This window comes from Scyliorhinus canicula, chromosome 9 (genome assembly GCF_902713615.1).
Source record: "Scyliorhinus canicula chromosome 9, sScyCan1.1, whole genome shotgun sequence".
In the NCBI taxonomy this organism is placed as follows: Eukaryota; Metazoa; Chordata; class Chondrichthyes; order Carcharhiniformes; family Scyliorhinidae; genus Scyliorhinus; species Scyliorhinus canicula.
In genome coordinates this window covers 1255991-1279613 of record NC_052154.1, presented here as the reverse complement: position 1 = coordinate 1279613, position 23623 = coordinate 1255991, and the positions used below count along the sequence as shown (strand labels likewise).

General features: G+C 43.8%; 1 protein-coding gene across 1 annotated transcript in view; it reads right to left on the bottom strand.

Moving 5' to 3' along the window:
• The window catches only part of zc3h18 (zinc finger CCCH-type containing 18), a 233947-nt gene that overhangs the window by 151049 nt on the left and 59275 nt on the right, over positions 1–23623 (bottom strand). Inside the window, 3 exon segments of the mRNA XM_038806172.1 lie at positions 5905–5919; positions 8865–9013; positions 18595–18679. Of these exon segments, the coding sequence (XP_038662100.1) occupies positions 5905–5919; positions 8865–9013; positions 18595–18679 (249 nt within the window).

Genomic DNA, 23623 nt, shown 5'->3' with positions numbered 1-23623 from the left:
CTAATTGGTGAGACCACATCTGGATTGTGTACAGAATTGGTCTCCTTATTTAAGGAAAGATGCAAATGTGTTAGAAGCAGTTCAGAGAAGGTTTGCTCGACTAACACCAGGAATGGGGGTGGTGGGCGGGGGGGGGGGGGGGGGTTTGTCTTAAGAGGAAAGATTGGGGAGATCAGGTTTGTATCCATTAGAGTTTAGAAGAGTATGGTGCAACATGATCAAAACCTTAAAGATCCTGAGAGGTGCTGACAGGGTGGATATAGAGAGGATGTTTCTTCTGGTCAGAGAATCTAAAATTCGGGGTCACTGTTTAAAAATAAGGGGCCGCTCATTTGAGACGCGATTTGAATTTTTTCTTCAGAGGGCCATGCGTCTAAGGAACTCTCTCCCTCAAAAGATAGTGGAAGCAGAATCCGAGAATATTTTTAAGGCAGAGCTAAATAATTTTAAAATAAATATAAATAAAAAATAAATTTAAATCAACCAATTCATTTCTTTTTCAAAGGGCAATTTAGCGTGGCCAATCCACCTACCCTGCACATCCTTGGGTTGTGAGGATGAGACCCACACAAATGTGGGGAGAATGTGCAAACTGCACGGACAGTGACCCGGGGCCAGGTTCAAACCCGGATCCTCGGCGCCATGATGCAGTAGTGCTAACTGTCACCATATATGCGGATATTGTAAAGCACATAAATGGTTAATGTAATGTTACTACTCTAGTCACTAGATGGTGCTACAGAGCAACTATATAAATATCACATGCCTCCTTGACTTCTGGGAGATAGATGGAGACAGAGGAGAGAGCAGGGGAGAACAAGAGAAGCAAGACAGTAGTTGTGGAATCTGTCAAAGCCAGGGTCATCAGCACTTGAAATGTTAGCTCTTTTCTTTCCTTACAGATGCTGCCAGACCTGACATTTTCCAGCATTTTCTCTTTTGATAGTTGTAAGATAGTTGAACTAATAATATAGTTAATAGTGTAGATGTGTAGTGCAATCTTTACTCAACTAATTCCTTAGTAATATGTTTGAATCTAATTCAGTGTAGTTTAATAAATTAGCTTTGTTTCTTAAACACTGCTTGCTGTTCTGTTGGCACTGCAACCTTCACCATTCTGAAATAACTAAAACGAAGAACACAACACCAACTACTGTGCCACTGATAGATTGTTTAACAAGGGGGTGAAAGGTTAGCGGGGGTAGGCAGGAATGTGGGCTGGAGGTTACAATCAGATCCAGAATGATCATATTGAATGGCGGAATGGAGCAGGCTTAAGGGGCCTATTCCTGCTCCTAATTTGCCGTTCATATTGTCAGGGCCCATAGTGCGTGCAGTATTCCGAACAGGCGCTGTAGTGTTGCCACTTGTGAATTTCACAGTAACTTCATTGCAGTGTTAATGTTAGTCTACTTGTGACAGTCAAAAGATTATTATCCAGTGCCTTCAGGCGTTTCTTGATATCACGTGGAATGAATAGACTGGCTGAAGACTGGCATCTGTGATGCTGAGGAGGCCAAAATGGATCATCCACTCAGCACTTTTGGCTGAAGCTTTTAGCAAATGCCTCAGCCTTATTTTTTGCACGGATGTGCTGGGCTTCCCCATCATTGAGGATGGAAATATTTGTGGAGCTTCCTCCTCCATTGAGTTGTTTAATTGTCCACCTCCGTTCACACTGAATGCGACAGGACTGCAGAGCTCAGATTTGATCTATTGGTTGTGGAATTGTTTAGTTCCATCTATTACTTGCTGTTTGGCTCACAAATACCCGTGTTGTAGCTTCACCAGGTTGACACCTCATTTTTCAGTATGTCTGGTGCTGTTCCTGGCATGCCCTCCTGCATTCTTCATTGAACCAGGGTTGATCCCCTGGATTGGTAGAAGAATGGGGTAAATGCAGGGCCATGAGATTACAGATTGTGGTTAAGCACAATTCTGCTGCTGTGATAACCCACAGCACCTCATGGGGGCCTTCTTGAGTTGTTAAGGTATTTCTGATGTCCATCCCGTTTAGCACAGTGATAGCACCACACAGCACAATGGAGGGTATCCTCAATGTGAAGACAGGACTTTGTCTCCATAAGAACTGTGCGGTGGTCACTCCACCGATACTGTCATTGTCAGATGCATCAGCAGCAAGCAGGTTGGTGAGAATGAGGCCAAGTATATTTTCCCCCTCTTGTTTTTCCCTCACCACTTGCTGCAGTCCCAGTCTAGCAGCTCTGTCCTTTAGGACCCGGCCAGCTCGGCCTGTGGTGGTATACTGAGCGCTCTTGACGATGGGCATTGAAGTCCCCCACTCAGAGTACATTCTGCATCCTTGCCACCCTCAATACTTTCTCCAAGTGGAGGAGTACTGATTCATCAGCTATGGGAGGGGAGGGTATATGGTAATCAGCCTTGCCCAAATTGGACCTTACGGGGTCCATAATCGAAGTTGAGGACAGCCGGGACAACTCCCTCTCCACTGTGTACCACTGTGCCGTCACCTCTGCTGGGTCTGTCCCACCGGTGAGACAGGATATAGCCAGGGATGGGACATTGCCTGTTTAGGTATGATTCTGTGAGTATGATTATGTCAGGATGTTGCTTGACCAGTCTGTGAGACAGCTCTCCCAACTTTGGCCCAAGCCCCCAGGTGCTAGTAAGGAGAACTTTGCAGGGTTAACAGGGCTGGGTTTTCGGTTATCATTTCAAAAGTCTAGTGGTGATATTGGATTTCATTCCTATGAAATGTTTTAGCGGTTTGATACAAAGGAGTTTGCTCGGCTATTTTAGAGGCAGTTAAGAGTCGATAACATTTCAATGGGTCTGCAGTCACATGTAGGCCAGACCAGGTAAGAATGGCAGATCTCCTCCCGAAAGGAAGGTGAATCAGATGTGGTTTTATGACGATGGTTTCATTGTCGTCAACAGATTGTTTATTCCTGATCTTTTTAAAATTTGAATTCAAATTCCACCACCTGCTGTGGTGGGATTTGAACCCAGGTCACCAGAACATTGCCCTGTGTCTCAGGGTCACCTGCTCCTAATTCATATATCTGTAGCCTTGAATATATTCAGTGACTCCAGCTCCACTGTTCTAGGTGGAACGATTTCCAAAGTCAACCCTCAAAGATGCAATATCCACCAAATCCATCTCTCTCCCTGATAACTGTCAGAGGCTCGCCCAGACTGTTTGTAACTTTTATGTCAAATTTAAGCTTCCAATCACCTCTTGGCACTCACTAATTGCCTATTTCCACTTCCATAATATCGTTCCACACCATCCTTTCTCAGTACATCTGATGATGGGTAGCACGGTAGCACAGTGGATAGCATTGAAGCTTCACAGCACCAGGGTCCCAGGTTCGATTCCCGGCTTGGGTTACTGTCTGTGAGGAGTCTGCACGTTCTCCCCGTGTCTGCGTGGGTTTCCTCCGGGTGCTCTGGTTTCCTCTCAGTCCAAAGATGTGCAGGTTACGTGGTTTGGCCATTGTTAAATTGCCCTTAGTGACCAAAAACGTTTAGGAGGGGTTATTGGGTTATGAGGATAGGGTGGAAGTGAGGGCTTAAGTGGTCGGTGCAGACTCAATGGGCTGAATGGCCTCCTACTGCACTGTATGTTCTATGTAATCTATGTCTATGTAATTAACTGGACTAGCCATATTAATACTGTGGCTACCAGGGCAGGTCAAAGGCTAGTAATCCTACGGTGAATAACTCACCTCCCGACCCCCCAAAACCTGTCCACCATCTACAAGGCACAAGTCAGGAGTATAATGGAGTACTCTCCACTTGGCTGGATGGATGCAGCTGCAACAACACTCAAGAAGCTCAACACCATCCAGGACAAAGCAGGCCCGCTTGATTGCTCCCCCTTCGACAAACATTCAAACCCTCCACCACCACGAACAGTGGCAGCCTTGTGCACCATCTACAAGATGCACTGCAGTGACTCACCAAGGTTCCTTAGACATTAGACCTTCCAAACCCACGACCACTACCATCTAGAAGGACAAGAGCAACAGATACCTGGAAACCTCACCACCTGCAGGTCCCCCTTCAAGTCACTCAACACCCTGACTTGGAACTATATCGGCCGTTCCTTCACTGCTGCTGGAGCAAAATCCTGGAACTGCCTAACAGCACTGTGGGTGTACCTACACCTGAAGGACTACAGCGATTCAAGAAGGCAACTCATCACCACCTTCTGAAGGGCAACTAGGGATGGGCAATAAATGCTGGCCGAACCAGCGACGCCCACATCCCTTAAATTAATTTTTAAAAGAAGCGCTTCGCTATCTCCAGGCTTCACGTTCCAAAGCACTACTGGCCACCCTCCCATATTCTATCTTTTATGAACTTGATGTTATCCAACACCGTGCGACCCATGTCCTTACTAGCATCCAGGCCTATTCACCCATCATTGTCGTCCAATGACTCTGAGTCACACAAATGATCACCTTTGTTTTTAAATTCCTCCATGGTCTTGCCCTTCTGTAATCTCCTCAAACAACCCTCTGAGATATCTGCGCTCATCTAATTCTGGCTTCTTGCACATTGCTCCACCATTGGAGCCCCTGCCTTCAATTGCCAAAGCCTGAAGACCTGAAACCTCTGACTCGCTAGCACTCTTTTTCTTTGAAGGAACTACTTAAAAGCTATTTATTCAAACTAGCTTCTGGCGATCTGACTTGATATTTCCTCAAACAGTGAAATTTTGCCTTACAACACATCTGCAAAGCACCTTGGGATGTTTTATGTTAACGGTATTTTCAGTTGTTGAGCTAAAGGAGCCTATAACTGAACTTCCAGTTGATAATACAAACAAAAAAAATTGAGAATACTGGGAAGGCATCGAGTTAAAAAGCAGCATCAGATCCTCAAAACAAGAGCTGGTGTTTAAGATTTAACACAGTCTAAAGCCACTTTGGAAGCATTTCAACTTTGACTTCATGTGGCATTAAGGCTTCCGAGCAAAAGTGGAGTCAATGAGAATCAGTAGAAAACTCCGGTTGTTGGAGTCATACCTGGCACAAAGGAAGACGGTTGTGGTGGTTGGAGGTCAATCATCCCAGTCCCAGGACATCGTTACAGGAGTTCCTTAGGGTAATATCCTGGGCCTAACAATCTTCAGCAATTACCTTCCCTCATCATAAGGTCAGAAGTGGAGGTGTTCGTGGATGACTGCACACCGTTCAGCGCCATTCGTCTGACTCCATGTCCAAATGCAGCAAGACCTGGACAATATCCAGGCTTGGGCTGACAAGTAGCAAGCACCAGGCAATGACCATCTCCTACAAGAGAGAATTTAACCATTGCCCCTTGACATTCAATGGCAATACCATCGCTGCCATCGCCGAATCCCCCACATCCTGGGGCTTACCACTGATCAGAAACTGAACATAAATAATGTGGCTACAAGAGCAGGCCAGAGACTAAGGCTCAGGCGAGACTAGTAACTCACCTCCTGACTCCACGAAGCCTGTCCACCATCTACAAGGCACTAGTCAATGTTCATCATTATGGAAACAAGAAATATAAATAATCCCTTTCGCACCAAAAACGGATGAGCAGCACGGGGCCATGACTGAATAAGTCAAATTCCAATTTTATTATATGGGATTCCAGGATATTCAGAGAGATCACATTCTGTGATGCTATCTAATTTTCTATGAGAACCTAGTTATCGCACATAACTGGAGCGATCCAAGTGAGACTTTGTCAAACTTCATCCAACTGACCCAAATTTCACAAACAACCTTGCTTTTTCTTCCCCTCCTCTCTCAATTCCGCCTTCACAGAACTGTCTCAGTTTCGGAAGCTTTTGGTGTTACTTGAATTCTACAAATGTATGATTGGATTACTAAACAGTCATGTGCGTGGAATTTCACAAATTTAGCTTCAATATGTACTCACCAAGGCGTGTGTTTCCTAGAAAGAAAACAGAAAATCATATCATTAAAAACAGTGCAAACAATATTTATTTGGTTTGAAAATTCTGTACCATTTCAGGTTTGGCTATTGGAGAACATTCACTGGACTGCTGGCAGTGCTTTCTTGCTCAATGCAATTTTTTATTTTCTAAAAGCCAGCTTTCTTAATGCTTACTGCTGAATCAATCGCTCAAGTTAGTTTAGAACATACTACTGTACTATCTGTGTAATCTCAGACAGGGGTGACCAGCTTTTCTCTTTGTGAGCTGCGTAGGTGTGTACCATGAAGCCTTCGGGGCTACATTCGGGTCTGGTCATGTTTGCGCTAATCTGTTCTTGAACTGTGATATTATGAGATTTCAGTTTCATCTCCTGATGAAGCAGCAGTATCAAGCAGTCTTTAACAAACTTCCAACTTTGAAACTCAAAAAATAAATTCAGCAAGTAAAATGATAGGAGCAGCAGAATTCTCAGTGCTGCAAGCTCTATTGTCGGTAGGCAGGCAGGGGAAAGAACTGGGAAAAATTCTTTACATGTAAAGATGTTTTTACTTATAGAAACACATTATAAACATGCACGGCCAAACCCAACAATCAGAGTTTCAGAATGTTCCTGGGAGCACAAAGTTAATGGCCACTTGAATACAATGAAACATTTAATTAATATACAATTAACACGGCAAGTCAGCTAGCCTGAGGGATAATGCAAGCTCAGATGTGCGTCAGCCTGACATCTTCTATGTTTGTTTGATGAAAGTATATGATCTTCAGTCAAGAGTTGTGCGTGCATGGAGGGAGGTGGTATTTCATCCTAGGTATGTATACCATCATGGCGTCTGGCTTATAGCTTTAGTGAAAAGGGTTATTGCTCTTCCTTGGTGTTGGTACTGTTACCCTCTATAGTATTTCATGGGGAAATGTTCACAGGAGGTGGACAATGAGTGCAGTCGATGATCATATTAGTTAAAGGTTAAACAGCTTTTCCTTCTCTGAATCCTCACAGGGCATAGAGATTAAGGCGTGTGGAAGGTTGTTCCAGCCCTTAATGATTCTTGGAAGAAAGAAAGCATGTTTGTTATGAACTCTTTAAACTCAAGTCACATTGGGCTTAATGTATTGCTTAGAAATATTTAATTGTCCATTCAAAATGTTAGTTCTCTTGTTGCACAGTGAATTGAGACAAAGTGCAGTCCCAGTGTACATTGTGGGTGGGCCAGTGGCATATTCTGGCTCATTCTCCAAGAGTGCAGTTTGGACGTAAAGTGCTGTTGAAAAAGGAATGGATGATGACACTGATGGAGAACGATTTATTATGGTGGTCGATTTTGAACGTTGTGGGGGCAAAAGGATTCAGCGGAAGGGGATGTGGGGTGGTGGTGGAGGGGACGACAACACGGATGGTGAGGATAGGATGAGGCCATGAGAGTGTCCATGAGAAATGGTGATTGTGGCAGAATGGCCATGAATATGTACTGGAAGAATTTATATGGAAGGGAGCAGGTTAGTGAAGATTAGCAGGGTGATCATGAATTCAGAGAAAGCAGAAATGGACAATGCAGAGACTGCAGAGGAAAGATAAGAAGATACTTCTGTAAGTCGTTCAGGATGGCAGTAGATTAAAGGAGAGGTTAAAGAGGTGGAACAAGACCAGACACTAGAAGGGGAAGGGAACAAAAAATAGGAATTAATGGATCTTTTCAAATTGGCAGCCAGTGACTCATGGGGTGCCGCAATGATCGATGCCAGGGCGCCATCTATTCACAATACATCAATGTTTAGGTGAGGGAACAAAATGTAATATCTCCAAATTTGCAAATGTCACTAAATTGGGTGGAAGGGTGAGCTGTGAGGAGGATGCAGAGATCTCTCAATGTGATTTGGACAAGTTGAGTGGGTGGGAAAATGAATGGCAGATGCTGTATAATTTAGATAAATGAGGTTATCTGCTTTGAAAGCAAAAACGGGAAGGCAGATTACCTGAACAGCCATAAATTAGGAGGGGGTGAATGCGCAACGAAACCTGGATGTCCTCGTACACCAGTCACGGACGGTAAGCATGCAGATGCAGCAGGCAGTAAAGAAGCCAAATGGTATACTGGCCTTCATTACAAGGGGATTCGAGTACAGGAACAGGGATGTCTTGCTGCAATTATACAGGGCCTTGGTGAGGCCACACCTGGAATATCGTGGGCAGTTTTGGTCTCCTTCACTGAGGAAGGATGTTCTTGCTACAGAGGGAGTGCAGCGAAGGTTTACCAGACTGATTCCTGGGGTGACAGGACGGATGTATGAAGGGAGTAAGTCGGTTTGGATTGTATTCACTGGAGTTCAGAAAAATATGGGGGGATCTCATAGAAACCTGTAAAATTCTAACGGAACTGGACAGGGTAGATGCAGGAAGGATGTTCCCGATGGTGGGGGTGTCCAGAACCAGGGGACACAGTTTGAGGATATGGGGTAGACCATTTAGGACAGAGATGAAGAGAAATTTCTTCGCCCAGAGAGTGGTGAGTCTGTGGAATTTGTTACCACAGGAAGTAGTTCAGGCCAAAACATTATGTTTTCAAGAAGCAATTAGATCTAGCAATTGGGACAAAGAGATTGAAAGGATATGGGGGGAAAGCGGGATTAGGCGACTGAGTTGGATGATTAGCCATGTTTTCAATGAATGGTGGCGCAGGCTCGAAAAGCTGAATGGCCTCCTCCTGCTGCTATTTCCTATGTTTCTATAATCCAACAGAGCAAGAAGAAATTATAAGTGAAATATTGAATTCTCTTTCATAAACAGAGCAAGCAAGGTCCAAAAATGTTTTTACGGGGATTTCATAATTGCATGAAAAGGGAGGGCGATTAGATGAGGCAGCTCATGTGAAGGAAAGCACCAGCGCAGTTCTGACGGGCCAAATGGCCAATTCCGGTGTTACAGCAACCTATGCTCACTTACCCAAGGGTTGGCCTGCATCAGTGGGTGGGGTCCCAGGTGATGCCCTCCATTAGGTGAAAATGGATCTGGTTTGGCTATCAGTGAATAGTTTCCTTTATCATTTATTCCAGGATGAATAAACCGACAATTATTTCCCCATGTGCAGTTACCTACAAAACAACAAATTTAAATACTCAAGAGACAGCACAACCACAAACGCAGCAGTCATCTTTCAACACAAACCGAGAAGGACTAACTGAATCTTAATTTGCTAATCTAAGTGGATATTTAGTAGGGCTTAATTGAGTTAGTAAGAATGACATGCCTGCCCGGAGGAGCAGTGAGTTTGAGTGATTAGCGACTCGATGCTGGCATGTTGGCTTGGGAGAGTAACAGTCTCAGCTTCAGTAAGAAAGTTGTGGGATTTAAACACAGAATTGTCAGTGTGTCACTGAACAAAAGCTGATTGTGGGGCTATCATTTCTCAGACATTAAATCGAGGCCTTGTTGGGGGGTTGTGGAAATTATATGACACTATTTGAAGGAAAGCTGGGAGTTCTGGCCAACATTCATCCCACAAATAACCATTTGTCGATTCAATCACTCATTTACCGTTCATAATTTGACAGCAGTGTTTTTATACATGAGAATTACTATGATCTCAGGCCAGACTCCAACGGTCGCTAGGATACTGGACCAAAACCCCAATATTTTAACGCTTTTAACCATTGTGGGGAAAGGATACTTTGCTCCAGAAGTGATTGTACAAAGAAATAGGGATATGGTATTTTAAAATAAAAATTATTATTAATGCAGTATTACTATCTTTAACCTTACACCCGAAAAAAAGCTTACAATTACCCCTTATACAATACTGCTGAATACAGTAAACACAATACCCTTCTAATTACTAGCGCTATTTCCCAATTAAACAACAAGAAAGGAAAAACATACAGCTCTCAATCCACCCTACATCCCAATGGCACAGAGTAATACTTGCTTTCCAGAACACGATTTGGCTCCTGTTCGAACCCCTGCAGACTCTGGCTGGATATCTTCAGAAGATCGTTACAACTGGTTTGTTTCAGCTTCCCCCTTTTTCCTTAAGCACTGCTTTAACAACTATTAATGTTTTAAAAAACTCTCCTGAGAGAGAAAAATGCGTGTGGACTCAGTGTTAGCCAGATCAGAACTCATTCAAAATGCTTTCTCCAAATGTCAGAATACCTTTGCGCTACCCAGCAATGACATGATTTCCCCAAACTGAAAACAAACTAATCCCCAGGCTGAAAACACACAAACTCCTCAGGTACTCCCCGAGTCAAACATCAATGCATGAGCCCAGGTTTGACTCCAGTCAATTTCACCTCTGGTTCCCAAAAGCTTTCTGAACTTGCAGAACAAGGTTATTTTAAAAAATTACTGCAGTCAAACACACTCGAACACACAAATTTAACCCTTAAATGGCCAAATGTTTATAATCCAATATACCTAAAATCCTGCATCCGTAACAGAATAAACTGGCTGTGAAGCACGTTGGGCCTTGAGGATGTGGAAGATGTTATACAAATGCACAGTCCATCTTTCACCTCTGGAATATCCTACACTCCTATGTCCCAGCTATAACCCTCTTCTCATCATCCCTGGCCACACGTTCCTCAGCTCCATCCTCAGCAGCAGAGGCTGGAGAACATTATTTTTTATGTTTGCTTATGGGATGTGGATAGACCATCAATCATATTGCTGGAGTCACATGCAGATTTCCTTAAAGGACATTAGTGAACCAGGTGGGCCTTTACAAAAATCAACAATGGTTTCATGGACAGCATTACATCTATAATTCCAGAATTCTATGGAATTCAAATTTCACCATTTGTCATGGTAGGATTTGAACCCAGGTCCCCAGAACCTCTGGCTTACTATACAAGTGACAATACCATTACACCACTGCCTCCCCACCTTGCTTCACTTCTTCATATTTTTTTAAAAATCCATCAAAAACAGCTTCTTCCCCGTTACCACTCTCAAATGACCCTCCTATGGACTGAACTGATCTCTTCACACATCTTCTCTACTGAGTAGAACTACACTCCATATTCTTCAGCCGATGCCTGTGCCTTTGTAGTTACATTGTGTATTTATGCATGTCCTCTGTTTTTTCATGTACAGAATGATCTGCCTCGACTGTACACAGAACAATACTTTTCACTGCACCTCAGTACACGTGACAATAAATCAAATCCAATTCCAATACCTTATTTCGGAAGAGTTGTTAAAATCGAGGCCTTGTTTGGCAATTCCCATTGGACTATTTGAAGAAAAGCAGCGAATTCTCCAGGTATCACCTTTAATTCACAGGTATATCAAGCCTCAAAGTGTTTCAATTTGGGATACGGATTGTGATGTTAACAATGAGAGCAAAGAAACCCAGATTGGATTCCAGTTATCAACATTTCAATTTGTGCCCATCAAATGCATTGTTTGGCTACATCAATGTTGACACTTTTGGGGCTGGATTCACTGTGGACCATCCGCGATGCTGAGCAGGCAGTGGATAGGACATTCGGTGACGTGGTCACATCGCAGGTGAGGATTGAACAGACAAGGGCATGGGTGACCACCACACAAAGTAGAGTAAGGCAGGTAGTGCAGGAGTCCCCTGTGGCCATCCCCCTTTCTAAAAGATGTACTGTTTTGGATACTGTTGGGGGAGCTGATCATGTAGGGGCAGTGACAGCCAACTTCATGGCACCATGAGTAGGTCTTCTGCACAAAGGGGGAGGAAGAAGCACAGCAGGGCTATTGTGACAGTGGTTCAATTGTATGGGCAACAGACAGGCATTTCTGTGGCTGCAAATCGATGGTAGACTGCCTCCCTGGTACCAGGGTCAAGGATGTCGCTGAACGTCTTAAGAGCATACTGTAGTAAGATGGAAAACAGACAGATCATGGTACACATTGGCCCCAACGATATAGGCAGAAAAAGGAATGAGATACAGCAAGCAGAATTTAGAGCTAGGAAGTAATGAAAAAAACAAGACCCAATAGAAGTGCAGATACGCAGGCAAATTCCAGAGAAATATAAAAGCAATACGGTAGTGACAGTGAGGGATTTCAACTATCCCAACATTAACTGGGGTAGTCATAATGTGAAAGGTTTAGAGGGAGCAGAATTCTTAATATGCATTCAGAAGAACCTTTTAAGCCAGTACGTAGAAGGTCCTACAAGAGAGGGGGCAGTCCTGGACTCACTTTTAGATAACAAAGCCTGACAAGTGGTTGAAGTATCAGTGGGGGAGCATCTTGCAGACCGTGATCATAACTGTTAGATTCAAGATTGCTATGGAAAAGAACAAGGATGGGTCTGAAATGAAAGTTCTAAACTGGGTGACGGCCAATTTTTATAAGATCAGATGCGATTTAGCCAGAGTGGACTGGGAGCAAACACTTTTAGGTACATCTGTAGAATAGTGGGATGCATTCACAAGAAAATAGAGAGAGTACAGAGCCAATATGTTCCAATCAGTAAAAAGGATAGGACCAACAAATCCAGTGAACACTGGATATTGATGGATATACAGCATTGGATAAGGAGAAAAGGGGATGCGTATGGCAAATATTGACGGCTCAAAACAGCAGAAGCCTAAGAGAAGCATAGAATGTGCAAAATTTTAAAAGGAAATTAGGATGGTAAAAAGGGGACATGAAAGGGTATTGGCAGGTAAAATAATGGAAAATCCCAAGTTGTTTTACAAGTACATTAAAGGTAAAAGGATAACCAGGGAACGAGTACAGTCCATTAAGAACCACAGTGGTAATTTGTAGGTTGAGCCAGAGGACATAGGTAGGGTTCGAAATGAACACGGAGTCACGTGAGAGGGAAGTGTGGGCACAGAAATTGGGAAGAGCGACTGTTATAAAATTAAAGAGATTAACATAGGCAGAGAGGAGGTTCTGAGTGATCTGGTGAGTAGACAAATCTCCAGGGCCAGATTAAATATATCCCAGGCTGTTGAGAGAAGCAACGGTGAAAATAGCAGGGGTGCCGGCAACAATGATCAATTCCTCTCTGGCCACAGTGGTGCCGGAGGGCTAGAGGATAGCCAATGTGGTACCATTATTCAAGAAGTGAGGAAGTGATAAACAAGGAAACTAGAGGCAAGTCAGTCTAACCTCAGTGCTGGGGAAACTATTGGAAGCAAATCTGAGAGACAGAATTAATCTGCATTTGGAGAGGCCGGGATTAATCAGGAACAGTCAGCATGGTTTGGTTAAGGGGAGGTCATGTCTGATGAACTCGATTGAATTTTTCGAAGGTGACCAGGTGTGTAGATGAGGGAAAATGCATTTGACATAGTCTACTTGGACTTCAGCAAGGCTTTTGATAAGGTCTCACATCGGAAACTGATAGCGAAGTAAGATCCCTGGGATCCAAGGAAATCTTCCAAAATAGATCCAGAATTGGCTGAGTGGCAGGAAGCAGAGGATGATGGTCGAGGGGTGTTTTTCTGACTTGAAGCCTGTGTCCAGTGGGGTTCCGCACGGATCAGTGCTGGGGCCTTTGCTGTTTGGGGTTAATATAAATGATTTAGACATAAATGTAGGAGGGTTGATCAGTAAGTTTGCGGATAATACAAAGATTGGTGGGATGGTAAATAGTGAAGAGGACAGCCTCTGATGACAGGAGGATATAGATGGACTGGTCAGATGGGGTAGTCAGTGGCAAATGGAATCCAACCCACATAAATGTGAGCTGATGCACTTGGGCAGGACAAACAAGGCAAAGGACAATAAGCGATTTTCATTTAATTTCATTTTCATGATAAACGACAGGACCCTGGGAAGCACCGAGGATCAGCGGGGTCTTGGTTTGCATGTACCCCGTTCTCTTAAGGCAGCAAAGCAGGTGGATACAGTGGTGAAGAAGGCACATGGTATATTTGCCTTTATTGCTTTTGGGCAGCACGGTAGCACAGTGGTTAGACAGTTGCTTCACAGCTGCAGGGTCCCAGGTTCGATTCCCAGCTTGGGTCACTGTCTGTGCGGAGTCTGCATGTTCTCCCCGTGTCTGGCTTGGTTTCCTCCGGGTGCTCCGGTTTCCTCCCACAATCCAAAGATGAGCAGGTTAGGTGGATTAGCCATGATAAATTGCCCTTAGTGTCCAAAAAGGTTAGATGAGGTTACTCGGTTACGGGGATAGGGTGGAAGCGTGGGCTTAAGTAGGGCGCTCTTTCCAAGAGTGGGTGCAGATTCGATGGGCCAAATGGCCTCTTTCTGCACTGTAAATTCTATGATTCTATGGTTAGGCAAGGCACAGAGTTTAAGAGCAGGGAGGTTATGCTGGAACTGTATAAAATTTGGTTAGGCCACAGCTGGAATATTGTGTGCAGTTCTTCAATCCATTATAGGAGGGATGTGTTGTAACTGAAAAAGGTGCAAAGGTGATTTACCAGGCTGTTGCCTGGGTTGGAGAGCTTTAGCTATGAAAGAAATTGGATAGACTGGGGCTGTTTTCCTTGGAGCAAAGGAGACTTAGGGGGACATGATTTGAGATGGATAAAATTATAGATAGACAGGAAGAAACATTTCTCCTTGGTGGAGGGATCAATCACCGGGGGCATAGATTTAAGATAGGGGGCCGGATGTTTTGAGGGGTTGGGAGGAAAAGTATTTACACCCAGAGGGTGTTGGGAGTCTAGAACTCGCTGCCTGAAAGGGTGGTGGAAGCAGAGACCCTTATAACATTTAAGAAGTAGTTAGATGTACACTTGCAATGCCAAGCCATACAAGGCTATGGGCCAAGTGCTGAAAATAAGATTAGAATAGTTAAGTGGTTGTTTCTGACCGACACAGATGTGAAGTGCCGAAGAGCCTTTTCTGTACTGTAAACTTCTATGACTGCTATGACACTCTCCATTTCAGACATTGTTTGTTGCCTGATGATGAATTAGATGGATTTGAAGAGTTTTTGTCTTCTTTATACATTCCTGCGCATTCATCACCAGTCTTCACCATAGTTACAAGTTATGGTTAGAAATCATTATGAGAGCAGTCACTGTCATCGGCTCAGTTAGTCCAGTCTAATAAAATGGCAACCGTTAACATATTTGTCAAATTAGGAAGTGGCCAATTTATCTATTGATGGACAAATTTTTGTAATCTTTCCCAGTTTTTATACACATGTCTATACAGACATAAAGCATTACCATCCTATGCCATGTGTTATTGAAAATATGGAAAGATGTGTAATTTGAAACATGGAAGTCTGGCAATATCTGGTCTGAGAGAAACATAAGAGGATACAGGGAAAGATCCCACGAAGGGTTAAGCAGCTGGAATGGAAAGGATGAGGTTCAGTTGAATTTGGTGACAATTCTAGGTGTGAAATTCTGCCAACACCAAGTAAATTAAAGAAAACTGGAGACTATCAGTCTCCGAGAAACATAATTTAAAGCCAAAATCAAAGTCAAAATTATGCGCTGAGGACGCAATTTGGAAAATAAAACTATAGAAATGACAGGGATTAAAAGTAACACCTCTTGAAACCAAAGCATTTTTGAATATCACAAAGGAACTTTGAACATCACAAAGGAAACAATGTAATCAGAGACCTGAGAGGTGAGGTTATGTCAAAATGAATACTTAGTTGTATTAGAATGTTTAGATCAAAGATACTTTTACAATCAAAGTGAAATAATAGTTACTTTACAATAAAGTCATAAAAAACTTAATAACTGTTAGAAAGAGAATATAAGCCCAGAGGCCAGAGCAGGAACTACCAGAACCAGAACTGAGAGAGAAGGAGAGAAGGAACAAGAGAAGCAGAGTCAGCTTACAGCCAACTCGGTCATGGGAAAGATAAGACATAGCAGCCGAGCTAAAACAGCTAATACATCTAAGGAAGACTAGAATTTAAAGAGGAGGCACAGTCAGCTCAGAGATAGCCAGCAGAGCCAGCTCTCATAGCTCAGTACATGGGATCAACAAGACATAGCAACCGAGCTCACCAGCGAATACATCTAAAGAAGACCAGATTTTAAAAAGAAGATTGATTGTCAAGTTGGGCCTGAAGGTCCCTTCAACCAACCAGAAGGATCCAGAAGCAAGATCTTTTTACCTTTCTGTAAAGAAAGTGATTGCAGCTTTTAAAAGAAAAAAATATAATACTAAAATAACTTAATTTAACCTGAAACAGTGGTTATTCCTAAGTCTACTTTACTTACTTAGCAATGTGGGACCCAGGATTGACGCTACTAAGTGGTAAGTAGATGAAGTCTTCGGTGAAGGTAAGGGTTATACCGGGGGATAACTTGAAAATATAGTTTGACCTGAATAGCACCCACCGAAGCCTGTATCGGAGTCAGGGAGTGAGAATCCATGTTCATCATTTAGAATGTCGGCCCTTTATGGTATAGAGGGAATTCTAAGAATAGTGGTGAGTTTTCAACAACACATGAAGAGGACAGGATCGCCAATTCTTCAGGTTTGTTCTGGAGTTTCCAGGAATTAAAGATTCATCTCCTGGATACTGCTGCGAGCAACCCGTGGAAAATCATAGGGGTTTCTTTTTTTATGATTGTTTTCTTCTCTACCTTCCCTTGTTTTCTTTGAACACTATTTCCTTCGCTAGAAAGTCCAGAAGAAGCAGCCATGGCCTCAGAATAAGGGGTTGGCCTTTAGGGCGGAGACGAGGAGGAATGTGCCCACTGAGAAAGTTGTGAATCTTTGGATTTCTTTTCTTAAAAAAAAAAAGAGTATCCAATTAATTTTTTCCAATTAAGGGGCAGTGTAGCGTGGCCAATCCACCTAACCTGCACATCTTTGGGTTGAGACCCACGCAGACACGGGGAGAATGTGCAAACGCCACACACAGAATGACCCAGGGCTGGGATCAAACCCGTGTCATCGGCACCGTAGGCAGCAGTGCTAATCACTGCACCGCCCTGAATTTTTGGAATTCTTAACCTCAAATGATTGTGGACACTTCAGTCATGTTGAGTATTTAATGCTGAGATTGAAAGATTTTTGGATGCTAAGGGAAAGTGAAATCAAGGTCAAAGATGAGGCATGATTATACTGAATGACGGAACAGACTTGAGGCAGAACAGCCTAATCCAGCTACTTCTTATACTATTGCTCATGATAATTCTGCTGCCTTGCTTCACACTGAAGCACTTTAGTAAATTTTTGCCACGTCACAGAAGTTCAACAAAATCAATGTTGTCCAGTGAGCTGAATTTTAAAGTAATCAGAGATATTATTGATTGAGGCAAAGATCACTACTTTTCTATGGTAAATATTTTTAGCAAAAGATTCAGGACTATGGGAGTAGTGAGATTAGTTTTGTAATGAATTTCCAGTCAGCAAACATGATGGGTTCTAATTGCAACGTGGTCATACAGTAATTCCTTCAAATAATGTATTAATAAACAATCATACCTCCATAACTTAAATATGCTGGCTGAGCATTGGGTTTTTTTTTGAGTGGAAGGGGAATGGGGGGGGGGGGCTGGGGATTACAAATAACACACCCCACAGTCATCTGAGGTTAGGGTCTGATGGACGATGATACTGGCATTGCTCTACCCCATGCAGCAAGGGAAAAAAAGCAACATGAAAAATATTTTGTATAAGCTCAATGCAGCAGAAGCTGGAAATGCAAAGTAAAAACAAGTGCTGGAAAACTCATTAGGTGAGGCACTATCCATGGAAAGAACAAAGGGTTTAACTTTTTAGGAACATCTCTGTCAGAACAGTCCTGACAATACGTTATTCATCAAAACTTAACTTTCTTCATAGATGCTGCCTGTTCTACTGAAATGTTGCACTCAGTCTGTCAGAGCAGAGCTGCTGCTACATCACCTCTTCTATGATGACCATGGTTCCTTCTTAAAAATTCAGTGTAGGCATCAAATGCAGATTAGTGCGGCACGGTGGCACAGTGGTTAGCACTGCTGCCTCATGGCGCCAAGGACCCGGGTTTGATCCCGGCTCTGGGTCACTCGCTGCGTGGAGTTCTCCCCGTGTCTGTGTGGCTCTCACCCCCACAACCCAAAAGATGTGCAGGGTAGGTGGAATGGCCATGCTAAATAGCCCCTTAATTAGAAAAGAAAAATGAATCGGGTACTCTTAAATTTAAAAAACAGGGAAAAGTGCAGATTAGAAAATGATAACCTGACTGGAATGATGCAGCTAGTTCCACCAAAATTCTCAAAGAAATTACAGTACTTTTAGACACAAGAACAAATTATACAAGAACCATACAGAACACAGCCTTCACTGGGAACAGCTTGCATTTGTTGACATGGTTTATTTAATTGGGGCTGGTTTAGCTCACTCGGCTAAATCGCTGGCTTTTAAAGCAGACCAAGCAGGCGAGCAGCACGGTTCGATTCCCGTACCAGCCTCCCCAGACAGGCGCCGGAATGTGTTCGCTTTAACTTCATTGAAGCCTACTCGTGACAAGAAGTGATTTTCATTTTTCATTTCAATTGCATTTTCTTATCATGCCGCAGCTCAATTGCAAGCTGAGAAATGACAATTTAAATTTCAGAGAAATTTAGGTCTAAATTTAAATTCCACAAGAGAATCCAGGTGAAACACATGCTAGGAGAGATGATGATGTGCAAACTACTCTTTCATCTTTCACTTCGGACAGTATCTGAATGCCAATTTATTCTAATTCTCACAAACATTCATTAACTATTCTAGATCCAATGCCAGAGCTCTGAATCCTTGAGTCAGTAATTACCTTTAATGTAGAATCTGCAAATGGGCTTTGGTCGGACTTTTCTCTCGTTGGGATCTTTCACTTCGCCTTCCTCAAGATCGTCATCCTAGCAACAGGGTAAAAAAGAGCAGAGTGTAAAACCAAACACAGCTGACATCAACAGCCCCAAAATAGGAGCCAATGGAGTAAGTGGGCATGACAAATTCAGAATTCATTATGACATCCCATCCACAGCTGGATAATCTACCAACACATGTTCCACACTTGCTCACCAGTAATGGCACTGGATTCCAATATATTAGCACTATAATTCACACCCTTAATGTTTGGTGACACAGTTTTGTGCAAACATACTATTTCCTGAAATTACTTATACCTCTGCATAATTTCTGAGGCAACTGTGGTAGAATAGGGAAGGCGTGGTGGTATTGTCACTGGACTAGCAATCCAGAGACCCAGGGTAATGCTCTGGGGTCCTGAGTTTGAATCCCACCACGGCAGGTGGTGAAACTTGAATTCAATAAAAATCTGGAATTAAAAATCTAATGACAACCATGAAACCATTGTCAATTGTCGTAAATGCCCATCTGGTTCACTAATGTACGTCAGGGAAGGAAATCTGCCGTCCTTACCTGGTCTGACCTACATGTGACTCCAGATCCACACAGCAATGTGGTTGACTCTTAACTGAAGAAACTGCCCCTCACTGAAATGGCTGAGCAAACCGCTGAATTCAAGGGCAATTAGGGATCGGCAACAAATGCTGGCCCAGCCAATAATTCCCACATCCCAAGAACAAATTGAAAAAAATCTTTTTATATACATGGTATATAATACAGAAATAAAGATCACATGAATAGGACTAATTTCATTTTGGATATAAACACTAAAATCAAAGCAAGACACACAATTAATGAGAGCAATGATGTTATTAAAAACAACTTCAGTAGTTCGGGAATAAAACTGGTTCAGGGATTTCAACTGTACTTCACCACCAGCAGCGAGTAAATTTGTAGGATTCTGTGTATAGTTGGAAGGGTCAAGTGTGGATGTATCCCCTGGCACTATTTTGAAGAAAAGGGAAGTAAACTCTGGTGTCCTGGCTGATATTTATCTCCTCAAATCACAATCTCACAGAAGGGGCCATTCTGCCCATTGGCTGTGATGACTCAATGAACAATTCACCTAGTGCCACTCCCCCACCTTCTCTCCATAACACTGCACATTCTTCCTCTGCAGATAACAATCAAATCCCCATCTGAATGTCTCCATTGAATCTGCCTCCAGCACAGACTCAGTGTATTCCAGATCTTAGCCACTCGCTGTGTGAAAAGGTTTTTCCTCATGTCTCCATTGTTTCTTATAACAATTACCTTCAATCTGTGTTGTCAACAGCGCTGGCCCCGCACCTGCGGGAGATGTTCACAGACTCGCTAGCTAGGGGCACACTGCCACCCACGTTAGCACTGGCCTCAATCTCGCTGATACCTAATAAAGACAAAGACCCAACGGAATGTGGGTCAAACAGACCCATATCTCTGCTGAACGCAGACGCCAAAATACTGGCCAAAATCCTAGCCAAAAGGCTAGAAGACTGTGTACCTGAGGTGGTCACAGAGGACCAGACGGGCTTCGTCAAAGGTAGACAGCTTACCTCGAACATCAGGCGCCTGCTGAACGTGATAATGACCCCCTCCGGGGAGAGAACACAAGAGGTGATCGTCTCCCTGGACGCAGAAAAGGCCTTCGACAGAGTCGAATGGAAATACCTCAGAGGTACTGGAGCGGTTCGGCCTTGGAACAGGGTTCACCGCTTGGGTAAAGCTTCTATACAACGCCCCCATGGCGAGTGTACGGACCAACAATACCAATTCCCAATACTTCCAGCTGCACAGGGGCACCAGACAAGGGTGCCCACTGTCCCCGCTGCTGTTCACACTAGCAATCGAACCACTAGCAATCGCGCTCAGGGCAGCAAAAAATTGGAGGGGGATCCGAAGGGGAGGCAGAGAGCACAGAGTCTCACTCTATGCAGATGATCTGCTCCTCTACATCTCAGACCCACAAAGCAGCACCTACAATTCTACCACTGGGCGGCAACAGCCGAGCAAGTAAGGGGATGGATCCAGGAGCCAGAAGCCGAGTGGGTGCGTGCGGAGGAGGCCTCCTGCATGGGGACCTCCCTCTGGGCCCTCGCCACGGCAGCACTCCCATCCCCACCCAAAAAACACTCCAGCAGCCCAGTGGTGACAGCCACCCTCCAATCCTGGAACCAACTGCGGCAGCAATTTGGCCTGACCAAAATGTCGGACAAGGCTCCCATCTGCAACAACCATAGGCTCACACCAGCACTGACTGACGCCACCGTCAAAAGGTGGAGGCAGGACGGGGGGACACTGACAGTCAGGGACCTATACACGGACGACAGCATCGCAACACTGGACAAACTGACAGAGAAATTTCGGCTAGCCGGGGGAACGAGCTACGGTACCTGCAGCTCAAAAACTTCTTACGAAAGGAGACAAGGACGTACCCACAACCGCCGCGACAGACACAGACAAGCAAGTATCCTAGAGAAAGGGAACTGTAGCGACATGTATGACCGACTGGTAGAAAGGGATGACACCGTACTGGACGCAACAAGAATGAAATGGGAGGATGACCTGGGGATTGAGATAGGGTGGGGACTCTGGAGCGAAGCACTGCATAGGGTCAACTCCACCTCCACGTGCGCACGGCTGAGCCTGACGCAACTAAAAGTGGTACATAGAGCCCACTTAACAAGACACCGTATGAGTAGGTTCTTCCCGGATGTGGAGGACAGATGTGAACGGTGCCAAAGAGGCCCGGCCAACCACGCCCACATGCTCTGGTCTTGCCCCAGACTTGTGGAGTACTGGACAGCCTTCTTCGAGGCTATGTCCAAAGTGGTGGGGGTGAGGGTGGAGCCATGCCCGATAGTGGCGGTCTTCAGGGTTTCAGACCAGCCAGATCTATTCCTGGGGAGGAGGGCAAACGCCCTTGCCTTTGCCTCCCTGATCGCCCGCCGTAGAATCCTGTTTGGCTGGCGGTCAGCAGCACCGCCCAGAGCTGCAGACTGGCTGTCCGACCTCTCGGAATCTCTCCAAATGGAGAAAATCAAATTCGCCATCCGAGGGTCAGACGACGGCTTCCACAGAACGTGGGAGCCATTCATGCAATTGTTCCGGGACCTGTTTGTGGCCAATGAACAAGAGGAAGAATAGTCGGGTAGCCAAAAATCAGGGGAAAATGGACGGGAATTGGGGGGAGGCCCAAAACCAAACTGTAAATAAATGCCAATAAACATGTGCCTCGGCTATATTGGGGAATGTAAAATATGTATGCCGGCTAAAGGGGGCGGCCACAGTTGTTATTATGACGATGCTTTTTTTTTCTAATAATTTGTAATTTGTTGGATATAAAATATGAAAACTCAATAAAAAACATTTCCAAAATTTTTTTTTTTTTTTTTTTAAATCTGTGTTGTCACGTTCTCGATCCTTTCGCCTGTGGAAAATGTTTCCTCATCTACTCTGTCCAGACCCCTCACCCCAGGACCATTCTTGTTCATGCCTCCACATCCTCCCTTCAGTTGAACCTGTGTTTTATACAAATTTAACAAAACCTCCTATACTCTAGGCTCCCATTAGGATTCTGTATGTTTTACGAACTGCGCTCTCAACCTGTCCTGACACCTTCATTTTTTGTTTTAATTCATTCATGGGATGTGGGCGTTGCTGACTGGGCCAGCATTTATTGTGGATTGCTGTGGATCTGGAGTAATGACAACAGATATCCTTCCCTCAAGGATGTGAACAAACCAGATGGGTTTTTGCGACAATCATTTCATGGTCATCATTAGACTTTTTAATTCCAGATTTTTATTAAGTTCTAATTTCACCATCTGCTACAGTGGGATTCACACCCGGGTTCCCAGTGTATTACCCTGGGTTTCTGGATTATTCACCCAGCGGCAATACTACTGAACCATTGCCTCCCCACAATAGCTTATGTACCTGTATACCCAGCTCCCTCTGCTCCTGCACTTCTATAGAATTGTACCCACTTTTTTTATACTGTCTCTCCCTGTTCTTTCTACCAGTGAATCGGTTCACATTTCCCGATATTGAACTAAATCTGCCGCTTGAGCGCCCACTCCACCAACTTGACTATGTCCTTTTGAAGTACTACATTGTTCTCGTCAAAGCTCCCAATGTTTCCAAATTTCGTGTCAGCCGGCAAACTGTGAAATTGTGCCCTAAACACCAAGGTATAGAGCAACATATATCAGGAAGGAAAAGAGTCCCAACACTGACCCCTGGGGAACTCCATCACAAACCACACATCAGTCCAAAAGATTCCCCATCAATCATGACTCTTTGTTCCCTGTCACTGAGCTAATTTGAATCCACGCTGCTGATGTCCTCTGAATTCCAGAAACTCTAGCTTTGCTCACAGGTCTGTTGTGCGGCATTGTATCAAATGCCTTTTGGGAGTCCATGTAATTCACATCAACAGCATTAAATCTTCTCTGTTAACTCCTGAAAATGCTCCAGCAAGTTAGTTAAATATATCATCAAAACAGACTGACGCCATTATGACTTAACTGTTTGTGGGAGATTGTTGTGCACAGATTGGCTGCCACATTTCCTACCTTACAACATGACTACACTTCCAAAGTGCTTCATTGGCTCGAAAATGATTTTGAGATGTCTAGTGCTCAGGAAAGGCACTATCTAAATGCAAGGATTTATTTAAAAGTCACACCATGTTTCAAATGGACTCATTAATTGAACTAGCTGTTCTTGGTAAAAACTTTATACTTATATTTATGGAAGGTCATAAGATGTTGTATGAATAGCCTTGCTGCTAGAATAAAGGAAAACAGTAATAACGTGCAGAAACATTGGTCTGAAGTTGATTAGAGAACATGAAGTAATGGTTAATCATATTTTTCAGACAAAGTTGTACAGAATGTTGTCTCAGTGGACATTATTGGACAGCTGTTCATCATATATGTATATAATCT